Here is a 19,818-nt window from a genome sequence, read left to right on the forward strand (position 1 = left end):
TTATTATCTATGCATAGTCACTTCACCCCCACCTACATGTACAGATTACCTCAACCAGCCTGTAACCCTGCACACTGACTCGGTACCGGTGCCCCCTGTATATAACCTCAATATTGTTCTTCTTATTGTTACTTTATTACTATTACTTTTTATTTTTGTCTACTTGGTAAATATCTTCTTAACTCTTCTTGAACTGCACAGTTGGTTAAGGGCTTGTAAGTATGCATTTCACGGTAAAGCCTACACTTGTTGTATTCGGCGCATGTGACAAATAAAGTTTGATTTGATACCTGATAATGCTTCCCAAATCAATTGCAAGCTAATTACAGATCAAAGTCTGTCAAAACCAAAACCCAGAAAGCAGCAGGATTCAGTGTGTGTAACCACCAATCCTAAATAGATAAGATCAGCAGTAGACCTGTGAATGTGCCCAGCTCCGTGACGCACTTCTCACTGCCACCACATGTCCCTGTTTCCCGGGCTGGGCCAGAGCCCAGGAGGCATACAGAGAGCTGCTGCCAGAGAATCTCTAGGCGGGGGAGAAGGGGCCAACTCTCCATAGAGCCGTGCCCTAAGAGAGAGGGAGGTGGTGCATCACAAAATTTGCCCTCAGTGGGTGGTCCCCCTGCCAATAATATGACATCGCTGGTGGCGTTAGTCAGTTAGCCAAAAGAATCTGCTGCCTGCCCCCAGGGCAAATCCTGAGGGAGGGAGAGTTTGAGTGTATGTGAGCTAGTGAGAGAGTGAGTGAGTGTGTGTGTGTGATTGATTGAGTGGGCAAGTGAGCCAAACGTCTCAGTCCATGAACAGAGATTGAACCAGAAGTGCCAGTATGTTCTGTAGCGTCAGAGCTTAGAACCAACATGAAAACTCTGTATAGTCTTTCTGCACAATACAATTTTGCAATGCAAACCTACATACAGAGGCGTTCATCAACATAATGTAAATGTAATGAATGGAAATTCAAATGGAATTTTGATGCAAGACATTAAGGGGATTTCTCACTGTGTAGCATAGCCACATGCTAGGGGGACTAATACTAACTCAGCCACATGTTCGGCAAGCTAAATAATACTGTGTAGCATAGCCACATGCTAGGGGGACTAATACTAACTCAGCCACATGTTCGGCAAGCTAAATACTACTGTGTAGCCACATACAGAAGCTAAATAGTGCTAGAATGTCTCTCTCAGATTTGCCTCCCTTCACTATTTGTATTTTATCAGGATCCCCAATTGTTTGGACCCCAGAGGATCAAAACAGACATTTGAGCATCTTTTTTTTCTTTCAGTAGGAGCTACATTGATGTATTCCATATGCATCATAATCTGAGCCTCAATCAATAACAATTTTCCGCCCTAATTTCCTTGGGGTATTACATTACATTACATTAAAACTTAAGACATTTAAAATCAGAGGACATCTGGAAAAATAATTTCCTTTTGCAGATTAAACACATAATCCTAATATTTGTGAAGATCTTAATTCAAATGAATTAAACTGTGTAATAAGATATACTCACTGTAGCATTTAATTACAATCCAAAGGATTCCCCACTGTTCAAACATACAAAGGAGGAATGCTCATCGTTTTATTGATATTGATGTAGATGGGTGTAGTAATACAAATGTCTGATGAGTCGCTCTCTCGAAGACATGACAGACTCTTATTCACTTGCCCTCCTCAGACCCAATCCACACACACACGAGCAGATACACATGCACGCACACACCCACTCACGCACGCACGCACAAGCCAAACACGCACACATGCAGAAGCCAAACACACACGTAATTATCTGTCAAAAATGTGATTTGAGTCTCTGGCTGTAAATGAACTGATTAATATTCCCCAGGGTCGTACAAGGACAGAGGGCAGTTTGCTGATTACACCCTGAGATATTCAGCCTCCTTAGAGCTTCTTTTGTTGTTACACCATGACAACAAGACGGCAGATTATACAGTACATAGGAACAGAGTCATACGTTAATCAGTAATCAGTCAGATAGAGGACAATTAGGACATACAGGGGAACTTCCCTCCATGGAAAAAATCCTTAGATGATTAAATAATCCCTAAAAGAATTTAAACAGAGTGTGGCTATTCTACTTCCCTTGTTCAACTTTAACTTACTTCCTTTTTCTATGTTTTCTACTCTACTTCTTCCAAAGAGCAGTGAGTCCCAGCCTCCCCATGTGTATGACTCTGATTACTGTGTCTGGTCGATCAGAGCCGTCTGAGGAGGCTGGGAGGCCCACAGCCCTAATGAACACAGCCTAATGGATCTCCGATGCTGCTGAGGGGACTCATATTAGTGTAATTAGCCTTAGCAAGGACACGGGAACGAGGCTCGGGAGGAGCACGTCTGGACCTGGGTCTGTCTGTAGATTAAAAAACATTCTGTAACTTTTAGGAAGACAATGGATTAAAAAAACACAATGGAAGTTCACAGTATACACTTGTGACCTGTTCCAAGAAACTAGGCGTATGTCTCTCATTACTACTTCACAGGAGAAGCATTTGAATGTTTTTTCGGGGGGGGGGGGGGGGGGGGGGGGGGGGGGGCAGAAATGCCTTCTGGAACATGCAAACTTTCATGTGCCTTTATAACAAACTTGTATGCCATCTGTAAATACGAATCGAATTGTTAAATGATGAGCATAGTTGGTTTAGCCAAGGAAAAATACAGGCACCTTCCCGCTAGCCATGATTGGCTGAGATAATGGATGGGCTGGACATGCCAAGAGATGAATTCGGATTGGTCTGTCTTTAACATGAGCTGCTAAGTATGTGTGGATAATCCTGTCTACAGCAGCTTTTTTTTAAAGATATCATGAAGAACTGAAAAAGTTTTGCTATTGCTCTCAACATTGCTGCCCCGAAGTTAATAGCGCTATCGACAGATCAGTGGGAAAACTTTGTGATGGACTACTTTCTGGACGATGATCGTGTCATGCTGACTCTCACCTGACTGAAAATGAATCAGAGAATGTGGAAATCCCTGATTTAGGTAAAAGCATTTTCATTGAACCAGACATTGTATAGTCTTCTGATGACAATGCTGGGGACTAAACGGTGTCGTTGTCAGGGAATACTTTAACCGAGTTTTGGGTGCATGTGACAAATAAACTTTGACAAATAAACTTTGATTTGATTTGATATAGTGTGTGTTTACCAGAGATGGTAACGTGAAGAACATCATGACCTGCACCAAAGTCAGATTAGAATATAGGCCAAGGACTAGATCAAGTGTATTTTTACTGCTACTTTTTGCTACTACTTTCACTAGTTGAAATGTTTGGTTGTTTACTACACTATGAATCCTTAAAGAGATGGGTGTGAACGTTGCTGAATGGGTGTAGACAAAGAAGAGCTTCTCCAGTAGGTGTACCAACCTATTCACAGGCCATTTTCTCAAAACCGGGCTACAAGTTGGTCAACTTTCGAAACAGAATTACTTTCTCATTGTTCCTCAACTGCAGAATATGATATACCATTTTCTAGCTCGGATTCTGTACTTTTATCCAATGTAAAAAACTATTTCAAATTTTGCTACATACAGTATATTTTTTTAGCTTGCTCCTGTTCCTGCACCTTGATTGGAAAATGACAATTTTCTTTATTTTCCTTTGCTTTGTGCCTGTCTGTAGCTGCTTCCCTGGATACCTGACTGTGTAGGATTCAGGATGAAAGAGTGTGGAGTCTTAGGTGATGGGTGACTTAGAGGTCAGGGTAAAGTTGTATCTCTCAACAGAACTGTGTGATCTGATTTTTTTAGACACACTCACACCCCCACTTGCACACAGACAGACAGACAGAAAGACAGACAGACAGACAGACAGACAGACAGACAGACAGACAGACAGACACACACACACACACACACACACTATAGCTGCAGGTGATATATTTCAGCATAATTAATAAACAGTAGATGAGGTTAGAGAAATCAAGAGTGGAGAGTGTTTTGGAGACAGAGCCTTTCTTCATGCTTTGTAATCTCCAAGCAATTACTTATTAGCAATTTCATACTTCATATCTGGAGATGTTTAAGGGAAGATTAGAACTGCTGGGCAGGTAATTACCTTTGTGACCGTGAGTTGTAAATACAGATCACTCTCAGTCAGCTCACGGATGGAAAGCCTACCCTGCTCTCTTCCTGGGGCTCTCATGTAATAATATTTCATTTTTTTCAGAGTACCATTTCTATCTTCTATTTTTCTCAATGTCCCACCTCATGAGTTTAGGTTGAGGTGGGACAAATCTACCAGAAGCAGCAGTGACTTTATATCGTTTGTATGACACTTTTCCCTTCACAGATGTAAACGAGGTTACATTCTGCCTGCAGTTTGTCAACTTTGTCACTCTAAAGATATTTGACTGTTGACATTGCACTGATCCTCTCCGACAGTCTTGACATGTTGTCCTCTCTCCTTTTCTCTCTCTCTCCTTCTCTTTCATTCTCTCTCCCCATTTCCCCTTCTCCTTCTCTGTGTCTCGCTGCCTCTTTATTTCTGTCTCCGTCTCTCACTCCATTTCTCACTTTGTGCTTTGATGCTGAAGGCTCGGAGACATGGGATTTTGAGCTCTTTAAGAATTTCTAAAAAAGTGTCCCGTTTTGAGATGACATGAAAGTGTTATCACCAGCCCAGCAGGGCTTGGGAGGGCTGCTTGGTTCATGGCCGTGGAGCCATCAAGATTAAACTGTTAATTTTTCATATGTAGAGGGGTACAGAGCAGAGGCCCCAGTCCTCATGGGTTCTAACATAACATGGAGAGATCTGACGTATTACTCATTGATGGGGTGTGTGAGACATGTCTCACATGTGCGATACATGATAAAGGGTTTTTACGCATTACATCCCATATGATGTCAAAACAAAGCCACGTAAGGAACAAAACGCTTGCTCTAGTCTTGTGCTTGGGGGAGAAAGTAGCTCATCCCAAGCTGTTATCCACCATTGCCATGCTGAAAGAGGCATTGTTATGGCTATCAGTCATACAAACTGCCCTCGTCATTCTTCTCCAAAGCTGGGTGAGGACAGCTAAGATGGGGATCTACTGATAATGTCAGTAATAGGGTAATCTGGCCATAAGCTATAATCAATAGATGGTCTACTCTAAAAATAGAATGTGATCAACAAGAGACGTACACAGCTGAACTCCATTCATCCATCCCCCTCTCTATGATAAATCCGTCTCCCGGCTGGTCGAGACCTCTAAACCCATATGAAGCCTCTCTGGAGATCTAATCAGATCATAGGGGTTAATAACACTCCACATGATTACCCACAAGACCCCAGACTAAAGAGTGGAGCAGGGTTCCACATCAATAATAATCACTATTTCACCAGCCAGGCCTCCCAGGTGATAATATCCTATTTCTGTGTTCCCTCACAGCAGCAGAAGACATATAGTACTATGCATACTTCAGAGAGCCTGGCTTTAGACTAGAGACTTGTTTAAGATTTCCACACGTCTCCCCATGTTTGGTACTTCTATCTATATATATTTAACCTTTATTTATTTTGAGGTAGACCTGGTGCATCTGCCTCTTCGAAACATCAGTGGCAGTTATTTATAGATATTGATGACAGAAGACACCAGCACCCCAGAAGACATTAGAGACAAAGGACACTACTTTAAAGTGATTCGAAGGAGAGCTGTTAGGAGCCCAGTACAGTCACACCGGATCATAAGGTGTGTCAGTCAGATTGTGTTTGATAGTATCAAGAAAATAGGACAAATCCCACTGACAACAGCACTGTCAGCTACACTCTCCGTTTCAGTCTGCACGTCTCAAAATACATCCTTTCAAGTAGAAGGGGGCTTAGATGTGCCGCTTGCTTTGTGTTCTAATAATTTTTAAATTTTTAGGATGAAACACATCCAGCCACAAAAGGTGGTGATGTAATCATACTGGAATCAGAATCACTTGGTACAGCGGTATGGAATGTGTATGAAATACTCCAGATTAAGCCTCTCCTGTGTTTCTGAGTTGTTTACACAAAGCCCATAACTGTGCTGCCCACATGATGCAACAGAAATAGATGCCATTCACTCCGCTCTCTCTCTCTCTCTCTCTCTCTCTCTCTCTCTCTCTCTCTCTCTCTCTCTCTATTTCTCTCTCTCTCTCTCTATTTCTCTCTCTATCTCTCTCTCTCTCTCTCTCTATCTCTCTCTCTTTCTATCTCTCCCTCTCTCTCTCTCTCTCTCTCTTTCTATCTCTCCCTCTCTCTCCCTCTCTCTGTCTCTCTCTCTCTTTCTCTCTCTCTCTCTCTCTCTCTCTGTCTCTCTCTCTCTCTCTCTCTTTCTCTCTCTCTTTCTTTCTCCCTCTCTGTGTCTCTCTCTCTTTCTCTCTCTCTCTCTCTCTCTCTCTCCCGCTCTCTGTCTCTCTGTCTCTCTGTCTCTCTGTCTCTCTGTCTGTCTCTCTCTCTCTCTCTCTCTCTCTCTCTCTCTCTCTACCCCTCTCCTACACATTTTGAATCATTGAATCATGTAGGCATGGGACAACATAAAACTGTGAATTACCACTGGATTTCTAAAGCATAAGGCAGTTTGTTTCCCTCCACATGACTCCATCTAAGATTATAAAATGAATGCCACACTTGAAACGAATACATCTGGCTATGATACAAGCATCATACCCATACCCTTACAGAGACCAAATGCTTCATTGAGAGTCAGTGTACAATATGCAACAATGCAACCTGCCCACATTACGTTTGCTATTATCTGTTTGGGGCCCTCATGGCCAACCCTCCCAGTCTCAAATTTCTCTGAAGTTGCAGATACATCCACACACAGCTGTCCACAACCATCACCACCAAAAACCTCTGCTTATAGGGGCCAAAACAGTGAAACTTACGGAGGTTGTTGGCCCTTGTGTCATAGTGCTGTGCCTGCATGCCAAGGGTGTCCTCCCCCTGGAACTGCTCACCTGGACAGCCAACCTGTAACACGCTTTGGACAGCCCTGTGTGTGTGTGTGAGAGGGAGAGAGCGAGAGAGAGAGAGAGAGAGAGAGAGAGAGAATGAAGAATTGTGCCTAATGCTTGATTTCATGCTGAACACATGCTGAACACCGCTGCGCTGCAACCTGGTCTCAGAGCATTTTGTATTATTTTCTAAGGAAATCTGAGAAATATGCTATGTTTCGTATAGTATGTATTCATTTGTGGATGTCCATCATCCATTTTGCATATGTTACGAATTACAATTCGTATTATATGTTATGAATTAGCAAAACGTATGATATGTTACGAATAATAGCTAGGTGGTTAGGTGGCTAGGATAGGGATTAGGGTTAGGGTTAAGTTTAGGAGTTAGGTTAAAGGGTTAGCTAAAAGGGTTAAGGTTAGGGTTAGGGGAAGGGTTAGCTAACATGCTAAGTAGTTGCAAATTAGGAAAAAATAAGTAAGTCATTGAAAATTTGCTAAATAGCTAAAATTATAAAGTTGTCCATGATGAGATTCGAAATCGTAACCTTTCAGTTGCTAGACTACCCTGACCAACCAGTAACAATCTGTCTTATGTAACCATACCAAACATAACATATCATGCTAATTTTAGTGTCTCAGATTTACATTTACTATGATATGTCTAGTCTATGAGACCAGGCACAGGGCAGGGAGTTCAAGAGAAAGCAAAATTTAACATTTTCAAATGAATAAGTTAATTTGACTAGTTAATTGAATGGGTTCCACATTAATTCGAAAATATTAAATTCTAAGAATAAATAAGACGTGGTGATGAAAACTAATAGAACATAATTGGTCCATTGTTAGAGAAAGATCTCCAAATAAAGGCATAGCATGCGCATGTTGTGGAGGGCATTGTGGCCTCGCTCACAACTGTAAGAGACACACGCCCCCGTGCTCTCTGCGAGTGAAGCAGGCAAGCAACCCACACAGGTGAGCCAAGTGTCTGATGACATTATGCAATCTAGTCCAATTGATAAACTGTCGATGACAGCTACTTTCTGTCCATCGAAGAGGTCTTATTGTGCGCGTAAAATTAATTTATACGGGGGATTTCTTATTATAATTTTAAACAAGAGCCACATTTAGATTGGATCCTTCCTACTATCAGTGACAAGGTAATTATAATAGAGTCGTTTACCAATATAAAACTGGCAAGCACGAGTCTAGAACTCAAGCTTTAAAAATTATTGTTGCGCGCGCTCTAGTCTACACGTGCGCACCAAGCGAGCTCCTTGAAAACAAGCGCATGAAAGGAGCTCGCGGCGCGCTCAACAGCAGCAGAACCCCAGAAACCCACCTAGCCATATTCTCTCTCTGGGGTCGGTGCGCCTTTTCCAGGCCGAGTTTGGTGAATATCCCAACAAGTGCCATGATAGCGACTACTCCACAGATTATATACACGATTAAATTAGTTTTATCTTTGGTGGGGTCGTGCCGGAGGTCATTTTTCTTAAACGGGGTTTGACCTGTCATCATCCACACCGGAGTGTCGTAGTTTTTACAGGTGCTCTGATCCAGCCGCGAGGTCTTGTAGGAGCAGCAGAACCGAAAGCCACAGGTGCCGCAGCAATACAGATAATCGCCCGTTTTGCAAACGAACGGCGGGTCCCACTGGCCCATCACATCATAGTACCCCCGGCACCGGTCCTCCGTGTGTGGGGGCTCTGAGAAGCCTGCGCCCTCGTCCTCCCTAGATCCGTTGGAGGTCGTCATCATGACAAAGCCATCCAGTTGTCCTGGTTCTCCGTCCGCCTTGCAGACCAGCGCTATAACTTTGACCAACAAGTAACCGAGCAGAAAGTATTTCCCCCTCATTGTGTTGTCCTTCTCCCCCTTCCTTTCAGCTCCTCTAGCGCATTTCAGAAGACACCCGAAGAAGAAGAAGAAGAAGAAGAGCTTACGGTCTTGGTATTATGAAAAGTCCAAAAACATAGATGCAAATTGCAGAACACTGCCATCAGTGTTGGTGAGCGTTTTCACTAATGTCCTCGACATCCATGAAGGTAAAGATAACCATTTGTTGTTATTTTTTCCCAAATAAAACGTTGCATTTATATGGATATTGTCCTTCTTAGAATAGTTCCCCAGTGCACAATCTTTCTACAGGTGTTCTTTGAAAAATTATTCCATGATGTTATCAAATCTAGGCTACTTCACTTCTCACATCCATCAGCACGCTCTCACACATAGGAGTCGATGGAGCTAGAACTAACTGCACAAATATTTTGAGCTGGAGTGAGCGAATAAGAGCTGAGGTGGGAGAGCATGGTGCGCAAAATGATAGGAGGAGAGAAGGTAAAGAGGAATTCCGAAGAAGAAAGAGAGATTACTGTATTGTTAAACATATCTGTGAGTCTGTGACAGCCCAAAACGCGCATTACGATTTGTGGATCGAGTTGTGCTGCCTAGCAATTCATTTTTTTCCTTCTTATAATTTGCGCACGGACAAAACATGGTCACGGGATGCAGACATTTCCGTTATGGTAACTTCCAAATGAGATTAGAGAGAGGGTTATAGAGGGGTTGTTTTGCCAATCTGAGTTGCATAGGCTACACGTATGTATTTATTTTTTACACTCGAAGACTAATTATTTTATACACTGGCCTGACTAAGAGTCCACACAAACACTCGTCTCTTTCCATGCACAGTGACGTTTCTCTATTCATCACAAAATTATATTTGTTATGCCTCACAAACGTTGGATTATAGAGTTCTGTGGATTGATTTCCTTTAGGAATGATTTCCCATATATACAATTAATATTTCCCATATTCTATCATATTCTACTCGCTGCCTTTCACCTGTTTAAAAAGCTCAACTTATCAAAATACTGTGCAAAACCATGTCTGTACCTGCAAAACACCAGTCTCAACATCAACAGTGACAGTGAAGTGCGTACTCTGGGATGCTGGTCTTCTAGGTAGAGTTGCAAAGAAAAAGCCATCTCTCAGACTGGCCAATAAAAAGAAAGATCAAGATAGGCAAAAGATCACAAACACTGGACAGAGGAACTCTGCCTAGAAGGCCAGCATACCGGAGTCGCCTCTTCACTGTTGATGTTGAGACTGGTGTTTTGCGGGTACTATTTAATGAAGCTGCCAGTTGAGGACTTGTGAGGAGTCTGTTTCTCAAACTAGACACTAATATACTTGTCCTCTTGCTCAGTTGTGCACCGGGGCCTCCCACTCCTCTTTCTTTCTGGTTAGGTCCAGTTTGCACTGTAATGAGTAGTACACAGCATTGTACGAGATCTTCAGTTTCTTGGCAATTTCTCACATGGAATAGCCTTCATTTCTCAGAACAAGAATAGACTGACGAGTTTCCAAAGAAAGTTACTTGTTTCTGGCCATTTTGAGCCTGTAATTGAACCCACAAATGCTGATGCTCCAGATACTGTGCTAACATAATTGCAAAAGGGTTTTCTAATGATCAATTAACCTTTTAAAATTATCAACTTGGATTAGCTAACACAATGTGCCATTGGAACACAGGAGTGATGGTTGCTGATAATTGGCCTCTGTACGCCTATGTAGATATTCCATTAAAAAATCTGCCATTTCCAGGTTCAATAGTCATTTACAACATTAACAATGTCTACACTTGTGGGAGGTGCTTCAGGAAGCATGGGGTGAAATCTCTTCAGATTACCTCAACAAATTGACAACTAGAATGCCAAAGGTCTGCAAGGCTGTAATTGCTGCAAATGGAGGATTCTTTGACAAGCGCAAAGTTTGGATACAATTATTATTTATATTAAAATCATTATTTATAACCTTGTCAATGTCTTGACTATATTTACAACTCATTTCAAGTATGTTTTTATGGAAAACAAGGACATTTCTAAGTGACCCCAAACTTTTGAACGATAGTGTGTATATAAACTCAACTGTCAACTGCGTTTATTTTCAGCAAACTTAACATGTGTAAATATTTGTATGAACATAACAACATTCAACAACTGAGACATAAACTGAACAAACATGTGACAAACAGAAATGGAATAATGTGTTCCTGAACAAAGGAGGGGGGGGGGGGGGGGTTAAAATCAAAGTAACAGTCAGTATCGGGTGTGGCCACCAGCTGCATTAAGTACTGCAGTATATCTCCTCCTCATGGGCTGCACCAGATTTGCCAGTTCTTTTTTATTTTATTTTATTTTTATTTCACCTTTATTTAACCAGGTAGGCAAGTTGAGAACAAGTTCTCATTTACAACTGCGACCTGGCCAAGATAAAACATAGCAGTGTGAACAGACAGCAACACAGAGTTACACATGGAGTAAACAATAAACAAGTTAATGACACAGTAGAAAAAAATTACATTAAAAAAAGAGTCTATATACATTGTATGCAAAAGGCATGAGGAGGTAGGCGAATAATTACAATTTAGCAGATTAACACTGGAATGATAAATGATCAGATGATCATGTGCAGGTAGAGATACTGGTGTGCAAAAGAGCAGAAAAGTAAATAAATAAAAACAGTATGGGGATGAGGTAGGTAAATTGGGTGGGCTATTTACCGATGGACTATGTACAGCTGCAGCGATCGGTTAGCTGCTCAGATAGCAGATGTTTAAAGTTGGTGAGGGAGATAAAAGTTTCCAACTTCAACGATTTTTGCAATTCGTTCCAGTCACAGGCAGCAGAGAACTGGAAGGAAAGGCGGCCAAATGAGGTGTTGGCTTTAGGGATGATCAGTGAGATACACCTGCTGGAGCGCGTGCTATGGGTGGGTGTTGCCATCGTGACCAGTGAACTGAGATAAGGCGGAGATTTACCTAGCATGGACTTGTAGATGACCTGGAGCCAGTGGGTCTGGCGACGAATATGTAGGGAGGGCCAGCCGACTAGAGCATACAGGTCGCAGTGGTGGGTGGTATAAGGTGCTTTAGTTCTTGCTGTGAGATGTTACCCCACCCTTCCACCAAAGCACCTGCAAGTTCACCTGACAGACCCTCCACCTCCAAATCAATCCCGCTCCAGAGTACAGGCCTCGGTGTAACGCTCCTTCCTTTGACGATAAACGCAAATCCGACCATCACCCCTGGTGAGACTGGTCAGTGAAGAACACTTTTTGCCAGTCCTGTCTGGTCCAGCGACGGTGGGTTTGTGCCCATAGGTGACATTGTTGCAGGTAAGGTGAGGACCTGCCTTACAACAGGCCTACAAGCCCTCAGTCCAGCCTCTCTCAGCCTATTGCGGACAGTCTGAGCACTGATGGAAGGATTGTGCGTTCCTGGTTTAACTCGGGCAGTTGTTGCACTCCTGTACCTGTCCCGCAGGTGTGATGTTTGGATTTATTGCCCTGGCCACATCTGCAGTCCTCATGCCTCCTTGCAGCATGCCTAAGGTACGTTCACACAGATGAACAGGGACCCTGGGCATCTTTCTTTTGGTGTTTTTCAGAGTCTGTAGAAAGGCCTCTTTAGTGTCCTAAGTTTTCATAACTGTGACCTTAATTGCCTATCGTCTGTAAGCTGTTAGTGTCTTAACGACCGTTCCACAGGTGCATGTTCATGAATTGTTTATGGTTCATTGAACAAGCATGGGAAACTGTGTTTAAACCCTTCACAATGAAGATCTGTGAAGTTATTTTGATTTTTACGAATTACCTTTGAAAGACAGGCTTCTGAAAAAGGGACGTTTCTTTTTTTGCTGAGTTATATATATATATATATATATATATATATATATATATATATATAGAGAGAGAGAGAGAGAGAGAGAGAGAGAGAGAGAGAGAGAGAGAGAAAGTCAAGGTACAGCTCCCAGATGCGGTCAGTCAGTCACACAGGCTGCTACAGAAAAGTTATGCAGCCAAGCAAAGTTAATAGATAGATGATGTAGTCGATTCAACACGAGCAACGAGTCTATGGCTGAATCACAAATATGAATTTCATGCTCGTTTTATTAATTCATATGAATGATATAATTAAATTCACGAGTGTATTGTCACTCTCTGGAAGTCTCCCTCTGAGTTTTGTCAGCAACAAGGCCGGGGGTTGTTGTAGAAATTGTAGAACTAGGCAGGGGTTCGGACATTGTTGTTATGCTACTTGGCCAGATAGTGACTTTCACCTTGTTTGGGATTCACAAATACCTCACTGTACATTGACAAAAAAAGAACAACATCAAGACTGACTGAAGGTAGCTACCTAAATCTAGCCAACTAGCTAGCAAGCTAACTAACTAGCCACCCATATAGTAGGCTAGCTAACATCCATTTGTTTTGCAATTTTGTTTTGCTGAATTATACCCCTTGATTTTGAAGATTATGATTTACAAATGCCTATGGCTGTAATAGTGCCCCCTAGTTTCAAGAGGTTATGATTTACAAATGCCTATGGCTGTAAATGTGAGTTGCATTATTGCCGTTTAGCTACCTTATCATAACCCCAAAATGGGTCTCTGCCCAAAACCAATGGCATACTACATGTGGTGTTGTATGGAAGACTTATTAACACATTAGGAATACCTTCAAATCATATTTTTTAAGCTAGAATCCCTAATTAAAATCATAAGAAAACATCCCCACCCCTGTTTTGTTAAAAAGCTAAGGGAAGGGCTGGAGAAAATGTGACCACTCTCAAATTCATAGACAGAGCTATGGATGCAAGTACTGACCTTCTATGATATCAAATGTATAAGCTAGTTTTAAACATGTTTTGAGGCTATGCAGTGTTAGTTTAAATTTACATTTTTTAGAAACATTAAAGAAAAATAAGCTTATATTTGGGGTTCTGATGGGGTATGACAGTTGAACTAATTTTATGAGGCATTTATAAGTTACATTCTTCAAGATTCAATGGGTATATATCATTAATTTATAAGTCCAAAAATGGCTGTAGCGACTTAGGATTTTTACTTTACATAGGCCTATGTCAGGATTGGTTAGTCGTGGTGTGATAGGAAGTCAGTCAGGGTGGGAGTTATTTTCTGCTGGCCCGGGCTGAACTGGGCAATGGCTTGTCACATCATTGGGCGAAAGTGGGGAAGGAGGACTGCCCATCTCAAGTCGAACAGTAATCTGCACCGCTCGGTCATGTTGTCAACAAGGCAACATGGTGCATTGTCCAGAATTATAAACTGTCTGGTTTGAGCACTGAATGCTGATTGGCTAACAACCATGGTATATCAGACAGTATACCATGGGTATGATAAATCATTTATTTGTACTGCTCTAATTACGTTAGTCACCAGTTTATAATAGAAATAAGGCACTTGTGGGGTTTGTGATATATGTCCAATATACCACGGCTAAGAACAGCCCTTAGCCGTGGTATATTGGCCATATAGCCTCTGGCATTATTGCTTAAACATACATCTACTCTTTTCTATCAAATACGTTTAGGATTTTCAAACTAGTTTTCATTGGGAAGGCAGATAAAGATTTTTAATCAAAAGCAATCACTTTTTCATGTAAAAACACAGAATCCTACTAATTACAACACGTGCTTAATTACGTAACTTTTGTTTTGAGCAGACGTCGCCGTCGGACAAAGCGGGGCACCTGGCTCACGCCCGGGAAAATCAACTTTCAGCCGTTGCAAAACATGGCTACACGGGCGAGATTAATCGAACCCGCTCACTGTCTATCGGTTCTCACTAGTTGCCACAGACACAAAGTAAAAATATACAGTGCCTTGCGAAAGTATTCGGCCCCCTTGAACTTTGCGACCTTTTGCCACATTTCAGGCTTCAAACATAAAGATATAAAACTGTATTTTTTTGTGAAGAATCAACAACAAGTGGGACACAATCATGAAGTGGAACGACATTTATTGGATATTTCAAACTTTTTTAACAAATCAAAAACTGAAAAATTGGGCATGCAAAATTATTCAGCCCCTTTACTTTCAGTGCAGCAAACTCTCTCCAGAAGTTCAGTGAGGATCTCTGAATGATCCAATGTTGACCTAAATGACTAATGATGATAAATACAATCCACCTGTGTGTAATCAAGTCTCCGTATAAATGCACCTGCACTGTGATAGTCTCAGAGGTCCGTTAAAAGCGCAGAGAGCATCATGAAGAACAAGGAACACACCAGGCAGGTCCGAGATACTGTTGTGAAGAAGTTTAAAGCCGGATTTGGATACAAAAATATTTCCCAAGCTTTAAACATCCCAAGGAGCACTGTGCAAGCAATAATATTGAAATGGAAGGAGTATCAGACCACTGCAAATCTACCAAGACCTGGCCGTCCCTCTAAACTTTCAGCTCATACAAGGAGAAGACTGATCAGAGATGCAGCCAAGAGGCCCATGATCACTCTGGATGAACTGCAGAGATCTACAGCTGAGGTGGGAGACTCTGTCCATAGGACAACAATCAGTCGTATATTGCACAAATCTGGCCTTTATGGAAGAGTGGCAAGAAGAAAGCCATTTCTTAAAGATATCCATAAAAAGTGTTGTTTAAAGTTTGCAACAAGCCACCTGGGAGACACACCAAACATGTGGAAGAAGGTGCTCTGGTCAGATGAAACCAAAATTGAACTTTTTGGCAACAATGCAAAACGTTATGTTTGGCGTAAAAGCAACACAGCTGAACACACCATCCCCACTGTCAAACATGGTGGTGGCAGCATAATGGTTTGGGCCTGCTTTTCTTCAGCAGGGACAGGGAAGATGGTTAAAATTGATGGGAAGATGGATGGAGCCAAATACAGGACCATTCTGGAAGAAAACCTGATGGAGTCTGCAAAAGACCTGAGACTGGGACGGAGATTTGTCTTCCAACAAGACAATGATCCAAAACATAAAGCAAAATCTACAATGGAATGGTTCAAAAATAAACATATCCAGGTGTTAGAATGGCCAAGTCAAAGTCCAGACCTGAATCCAATCGAGAATCTGTGGAAAGAACTGAAAACTGCTGTTCACAAATGCTCTCCATCCAACCTCACTGAGCTCAAGCTGTTTTGCAAGGAGGAATGGGAAAAAATGTCAGTCTCTCGATGTGCAAAACTGATAGAGACATACCCCAAGCGACTTACAGCTGTAATCGCAGCAAAAGGTGGCGCTACAAAGTATTAACTTAAGGGGGCTGAATAATTTTGCACGCCCAATTTTTCAGTTTTTGATTTGTTAAAAAAGTTTGAAATATCCAATAAATGTCGTTCCACTTCATGATTGTGTCCCACTTGTTGTTGATTCTTCACAAAAAAATACAGTTTTATATCTTTATGTTTGAAGCCTGAAATGTGGCAAAAGGTCGCAAAATTCAAGGGGGCCGAATACTTTCGCAAGGCACTGTATACTGAACAAAAATAGAAATGCAACGTGCAACAATTTCAAAGATTTTATATAAGGAAATCAGTCAATTGAAATAAATTCATTAGGCCCTAATCTATGGATTTCACATGACTGGGAATAAAGATATGCATCTGTTGGTCACAGATATCTTAAAAGAAAGGTAGGGGTGCAGATCAGAAAAACAGTCAGTTTCTGGTGTGACCACCATTTGTCTCATGCAGCACGACACATCTCTTTCACATTTATTGTGGTTTGTGGAATATTTCCCAGTCCTCTTCAATGGCTGTGCAAAGTTGCTCGATATTGGCGGGAACTGGAATACGCTGTCGAAACAAGTTGACCCAGAGCATCCCAAACCTGCTCAATGGGTGACATGTCTGGTGGGTATGCAGGCCATGGAAGACCTGGAACATTTTCAGCTTCCAGGAAATGTGTACAGATCCTTGCAAAAGGGAGCCGTGCAATATCATTCTCAAACATGAGGGGATGGCGGCGGATGAATGGCAAGACAATGGGCCTCAGGATCTCATCACGGTATCTCATGTGCATTCAAATTGCCATCAATAAAATGCAATTGCATTCATTGCCCGTAGCTTATGCCTGCCCATACCTTAACCCCACCGCCACCATGGGGCACTCTGTTCACAACGTTGACATCAGAAAACCGCTCGCCCTCAAGACACCATAAACGTGGTCTGCGGTCTATTAACATTAATTTCTCTGGCAACAGCTCTGGTGGACATTCTTGCAGTCAGCTTGCCAATTGCACACTCACTCGAAATTTGAGAACTCTGTGGCATTGTGTGACAAAACTGCACATTAGAGTGGCCTTTTATTGTCCCCAGCACAAGGTGCACCTGTGTAATGATCATGCTGTTTAATCAGCTTCTGATATGCCAACCCTAACAGGGATGTAAACAAATTTGAGCATTTTATTTGAGAGAAATAAGCTTTTTGTGCATATGAAACATTTCTGGGATTTTTTTTTTCAGCTTATGGAACCAACACTTTACATGTTGTGTTTATATTTTTGTTTGGTGTATATCGGCTATATCATAAAAATGTATGAAAACAAATAATTGCTTTTTGCCATTAATTTAAGGTTAGGCATAAGGTTAGAAGTGTGGTTAAAGTTAGGTTTAGCCTTAATAATGAATTTGTAGTTTTGGTAACTAGTGAAGACCCTATCTACCTTAGACATTTGACCTTTGACCAGTGAATGGACTGGGCTGAATAGTCCCATTTCTGGCCAAGCTTACAGGCCGAGGCATTTGAGTGTTCAAACTAATCAGATTCGCAGACTAATCTCTTCCTCTGACAGCTTTGCTGATTGCACCATCACATCTCTACACACCTTGTTAGTTTTTCAGCACCTCAAACTGATGGTGGAATTAATAGGTTTTTCTCTTCACTGAAAATTCCACATAAGTTCCACATTCCATTCATTTTATTTTTTATTAAAAAGGCCCTCAATGCTTCAGGTTGAATTATAATTAACATTGTTTGAACATACCATCTACCACCTGAGAAATCTCTCCGATTTATGTTTGAAGCGGTGCTTGCTCAGTGCATCCGCACAAAGTTGCGTGTACTTATCAGCGGTTGTGGGAGCTTTGGCTCCTTGTGTAAAAAACTATTTCTGCTTTTAAAAAAAAAAAGTTGCCTCTAAAATAGTTCACACAGCAGCGATTCCTGAGAAGCACACTACTGTAAAGTTTGTTTAATGCTAAAAGGTACCAGGCTTGGCTAGAATGAGAGATTAAAGGCTAGTATGAAAGCTTTACAAATCATGCGTCTGTCTCATATGAGGCAGTAAAAAAAGAGAGGGCTTAGCCTGTTACATATCTAGGGTTGGGAGGAAACACATATATCCAATTGGTGCTGGAGAGATCAGTGAACTAAGGCCCATATGCTGATGCAGGATATTCCATTATATTGCAGCATAAACCTTTACAGCATAAGGATTTTGCTGAATTGTAGAAGTTCAGGGAAGTTTTCAACCTATGAAAAGTACCCAAGCAACATTCTGTCTTCAGTGAAAATGATATAAACTTGTAAAAAAATTGTAATGTCAAAATTAGTTAGTATTTGCCAGTAATGAACACGAGGGAGACCGAGAGCTGGTTTTAAATGCAGGGCACAGCAGGTGTTTATTGCAAAGGACCACAGGAGGAGGCAGGTAGCTGGGTCCAGGGGCAGGCAGAAGGTCATGCACAGGGGGTCCAAAACGGAAAAGGCTAGTAACGTAGTCTGGGAGATCAGGCAATAGGTAGATAACAGGAAATCTAATATGCTAAAGAACAGGCGTCGTTAGTGAGGCAGGCAAAAACTACCATACACGGGAAGAGTAACTCACAGGAAACCCATCACTCCAAAAGCAATGTGTCACAAAACAAACAATACCTCACAATGATGGGGTGCAAAGAACTGAACTAAATAGTGTGTGACAAAGAGATACAGGTGTGTGAACAGGTGATCAGAATTCAGGTGATTGGGATCTGGAGAGGGAGCTGCGTTCAGGGTATCTAGGTGTTTGAGAGTGTGAGCTGGAAAGTGGTCTGGAAAGTGAGCTGCGTTCAGGGGATCTACGTGTTTGAGGGTGTGAGTTGGAAGCAGGCATTACATTGCCTTAACCTTGATCCCTCCAAACACCCTGCAAGTAAGACATGTAATTGGTGTTGTGTTTAATAGATCTGATGTTTTAAGGCAATTCCAACTCTTTTCAACTTAATTTTCATTATCTTCAGCACAATACCAGTGTCTACATATATGAAAATGGTATATTTATACTTTTTGTAGAAAGAATATACATAAAAAAAGTTTTACCTGCTGACATCATCAAAATATACAATATTTTAAAAACAGTGATTTTCAAAGTATGACATTCGTGGTGACTTGGGGAGCAAGAAAAGACCCCCCTCTGGCTAGAAGCTTGTTGCACGTTTTAAAAATCACAGTTTTCCTTACTTTTAATTCTACGCTGTGAAGTCACAGGGAAGCATTTTTTAGGACCTTTCTTCTTATTGTTTTTTACAACAAATCATAAAAACGTGCCGTTGTCACATTATGTAAACACTGGTATGGTGCTGGAGATAATGAATATGAGGTCAAAATGTAGCAGAATTGCCCTTACTGTTAACCATAGAAGCAGGGAATGTTCCCCATTATTTCCTAAATGAAGATACAAAGACTTGTTGTTCCAAGTACTGTGATTCACCATCACTCATTTGCTGCTTGTTAAACATTGAAGATTCTGATGAGAAAGGAAGTCCTGCTGTGTACGGCCATGTGTGTGTGTGTGTCTATGTGTGAGAGAGAGAGTGTATGCTGTACTGTATTGTGTGTGTGTGTGTGTGTGTGTGTGTGTGTGTGTGTGTGTGTATACACAGCGTGTAGCTTTTTGAGCTTCTAGAACAGAATGAGGGATGCAGACCAGACTAGAGAGAGTTTGTTTGTCCTTCCTCTTAACACATTGTACAAACAGCGGATGTCTGTTTCTGCTGGCCATTTTTATGCAACAAGGGCAATCCATTAAAAACAATGTTAGATCCGTCTTAGGTCCTCCCGACTGCTACTCA

General features: G+C 41.6%; 2 protein-coding genes across 2 annotated transcripts in view; one reads left to right on the top strand and one right to left on the bottom strand.

Moving 5' to 3' along the window:
- Positions 1-8,796, bottom strand: part of LOC139377148 (shisa family member 9a) — a 44,774-nt gene extending 35,978 nt beyond the window's left edge. Inside the window, exons 1-2 of the mRNA XM_071120163.1 lie at positions 8,279-8,796; positions 6,868-6,974 (exon numbers count right to left, since the gene is read on the bottom strand). Coding sequence (XP_070976264.1) covers positions 6,868-6,974; positions 8,279-8,796 — 625 coding nt within the window. The remainder of the gene's footprint in view (positions 1-6,867; positions 6,975-8,278) is intronic.
- Positions 8,797-14,131: 5,335 nt separating this feature from the next.
- The window catches only part of LOC139377149 (calcineurin-like phosphoesterase domain containing 1), a 38,886-nt gene continuing 33,199 nt past the window's right edge, over positions 14,132-19,818 (top strand). The window contains 1 exon segment of the mRNA XM_071120164.1: positions 14,132-14,135. Within this exon segment, the coding sequence (XP_070976265.1) occupies positions 14,132-14,135 (4 nt within the window).

The sequence above is a fragment of the Oncorhynchus clarkii genome, chromosome 20 (assembly GCF_045791955.1).
Source record: "Oncorhynchus clarkii lewisi isolate Uvic-CL-2024 chromosome 20, UVic_Ocla_1.0, whole genome shotgun sequence".
Taxonomy (NCBI): Eukaryota; Metazoa; Chordata; class Actinopteri; order Salmoniformes; family Salmonidae; genus Oncorhynchus; species Oncorhynchus clarkii.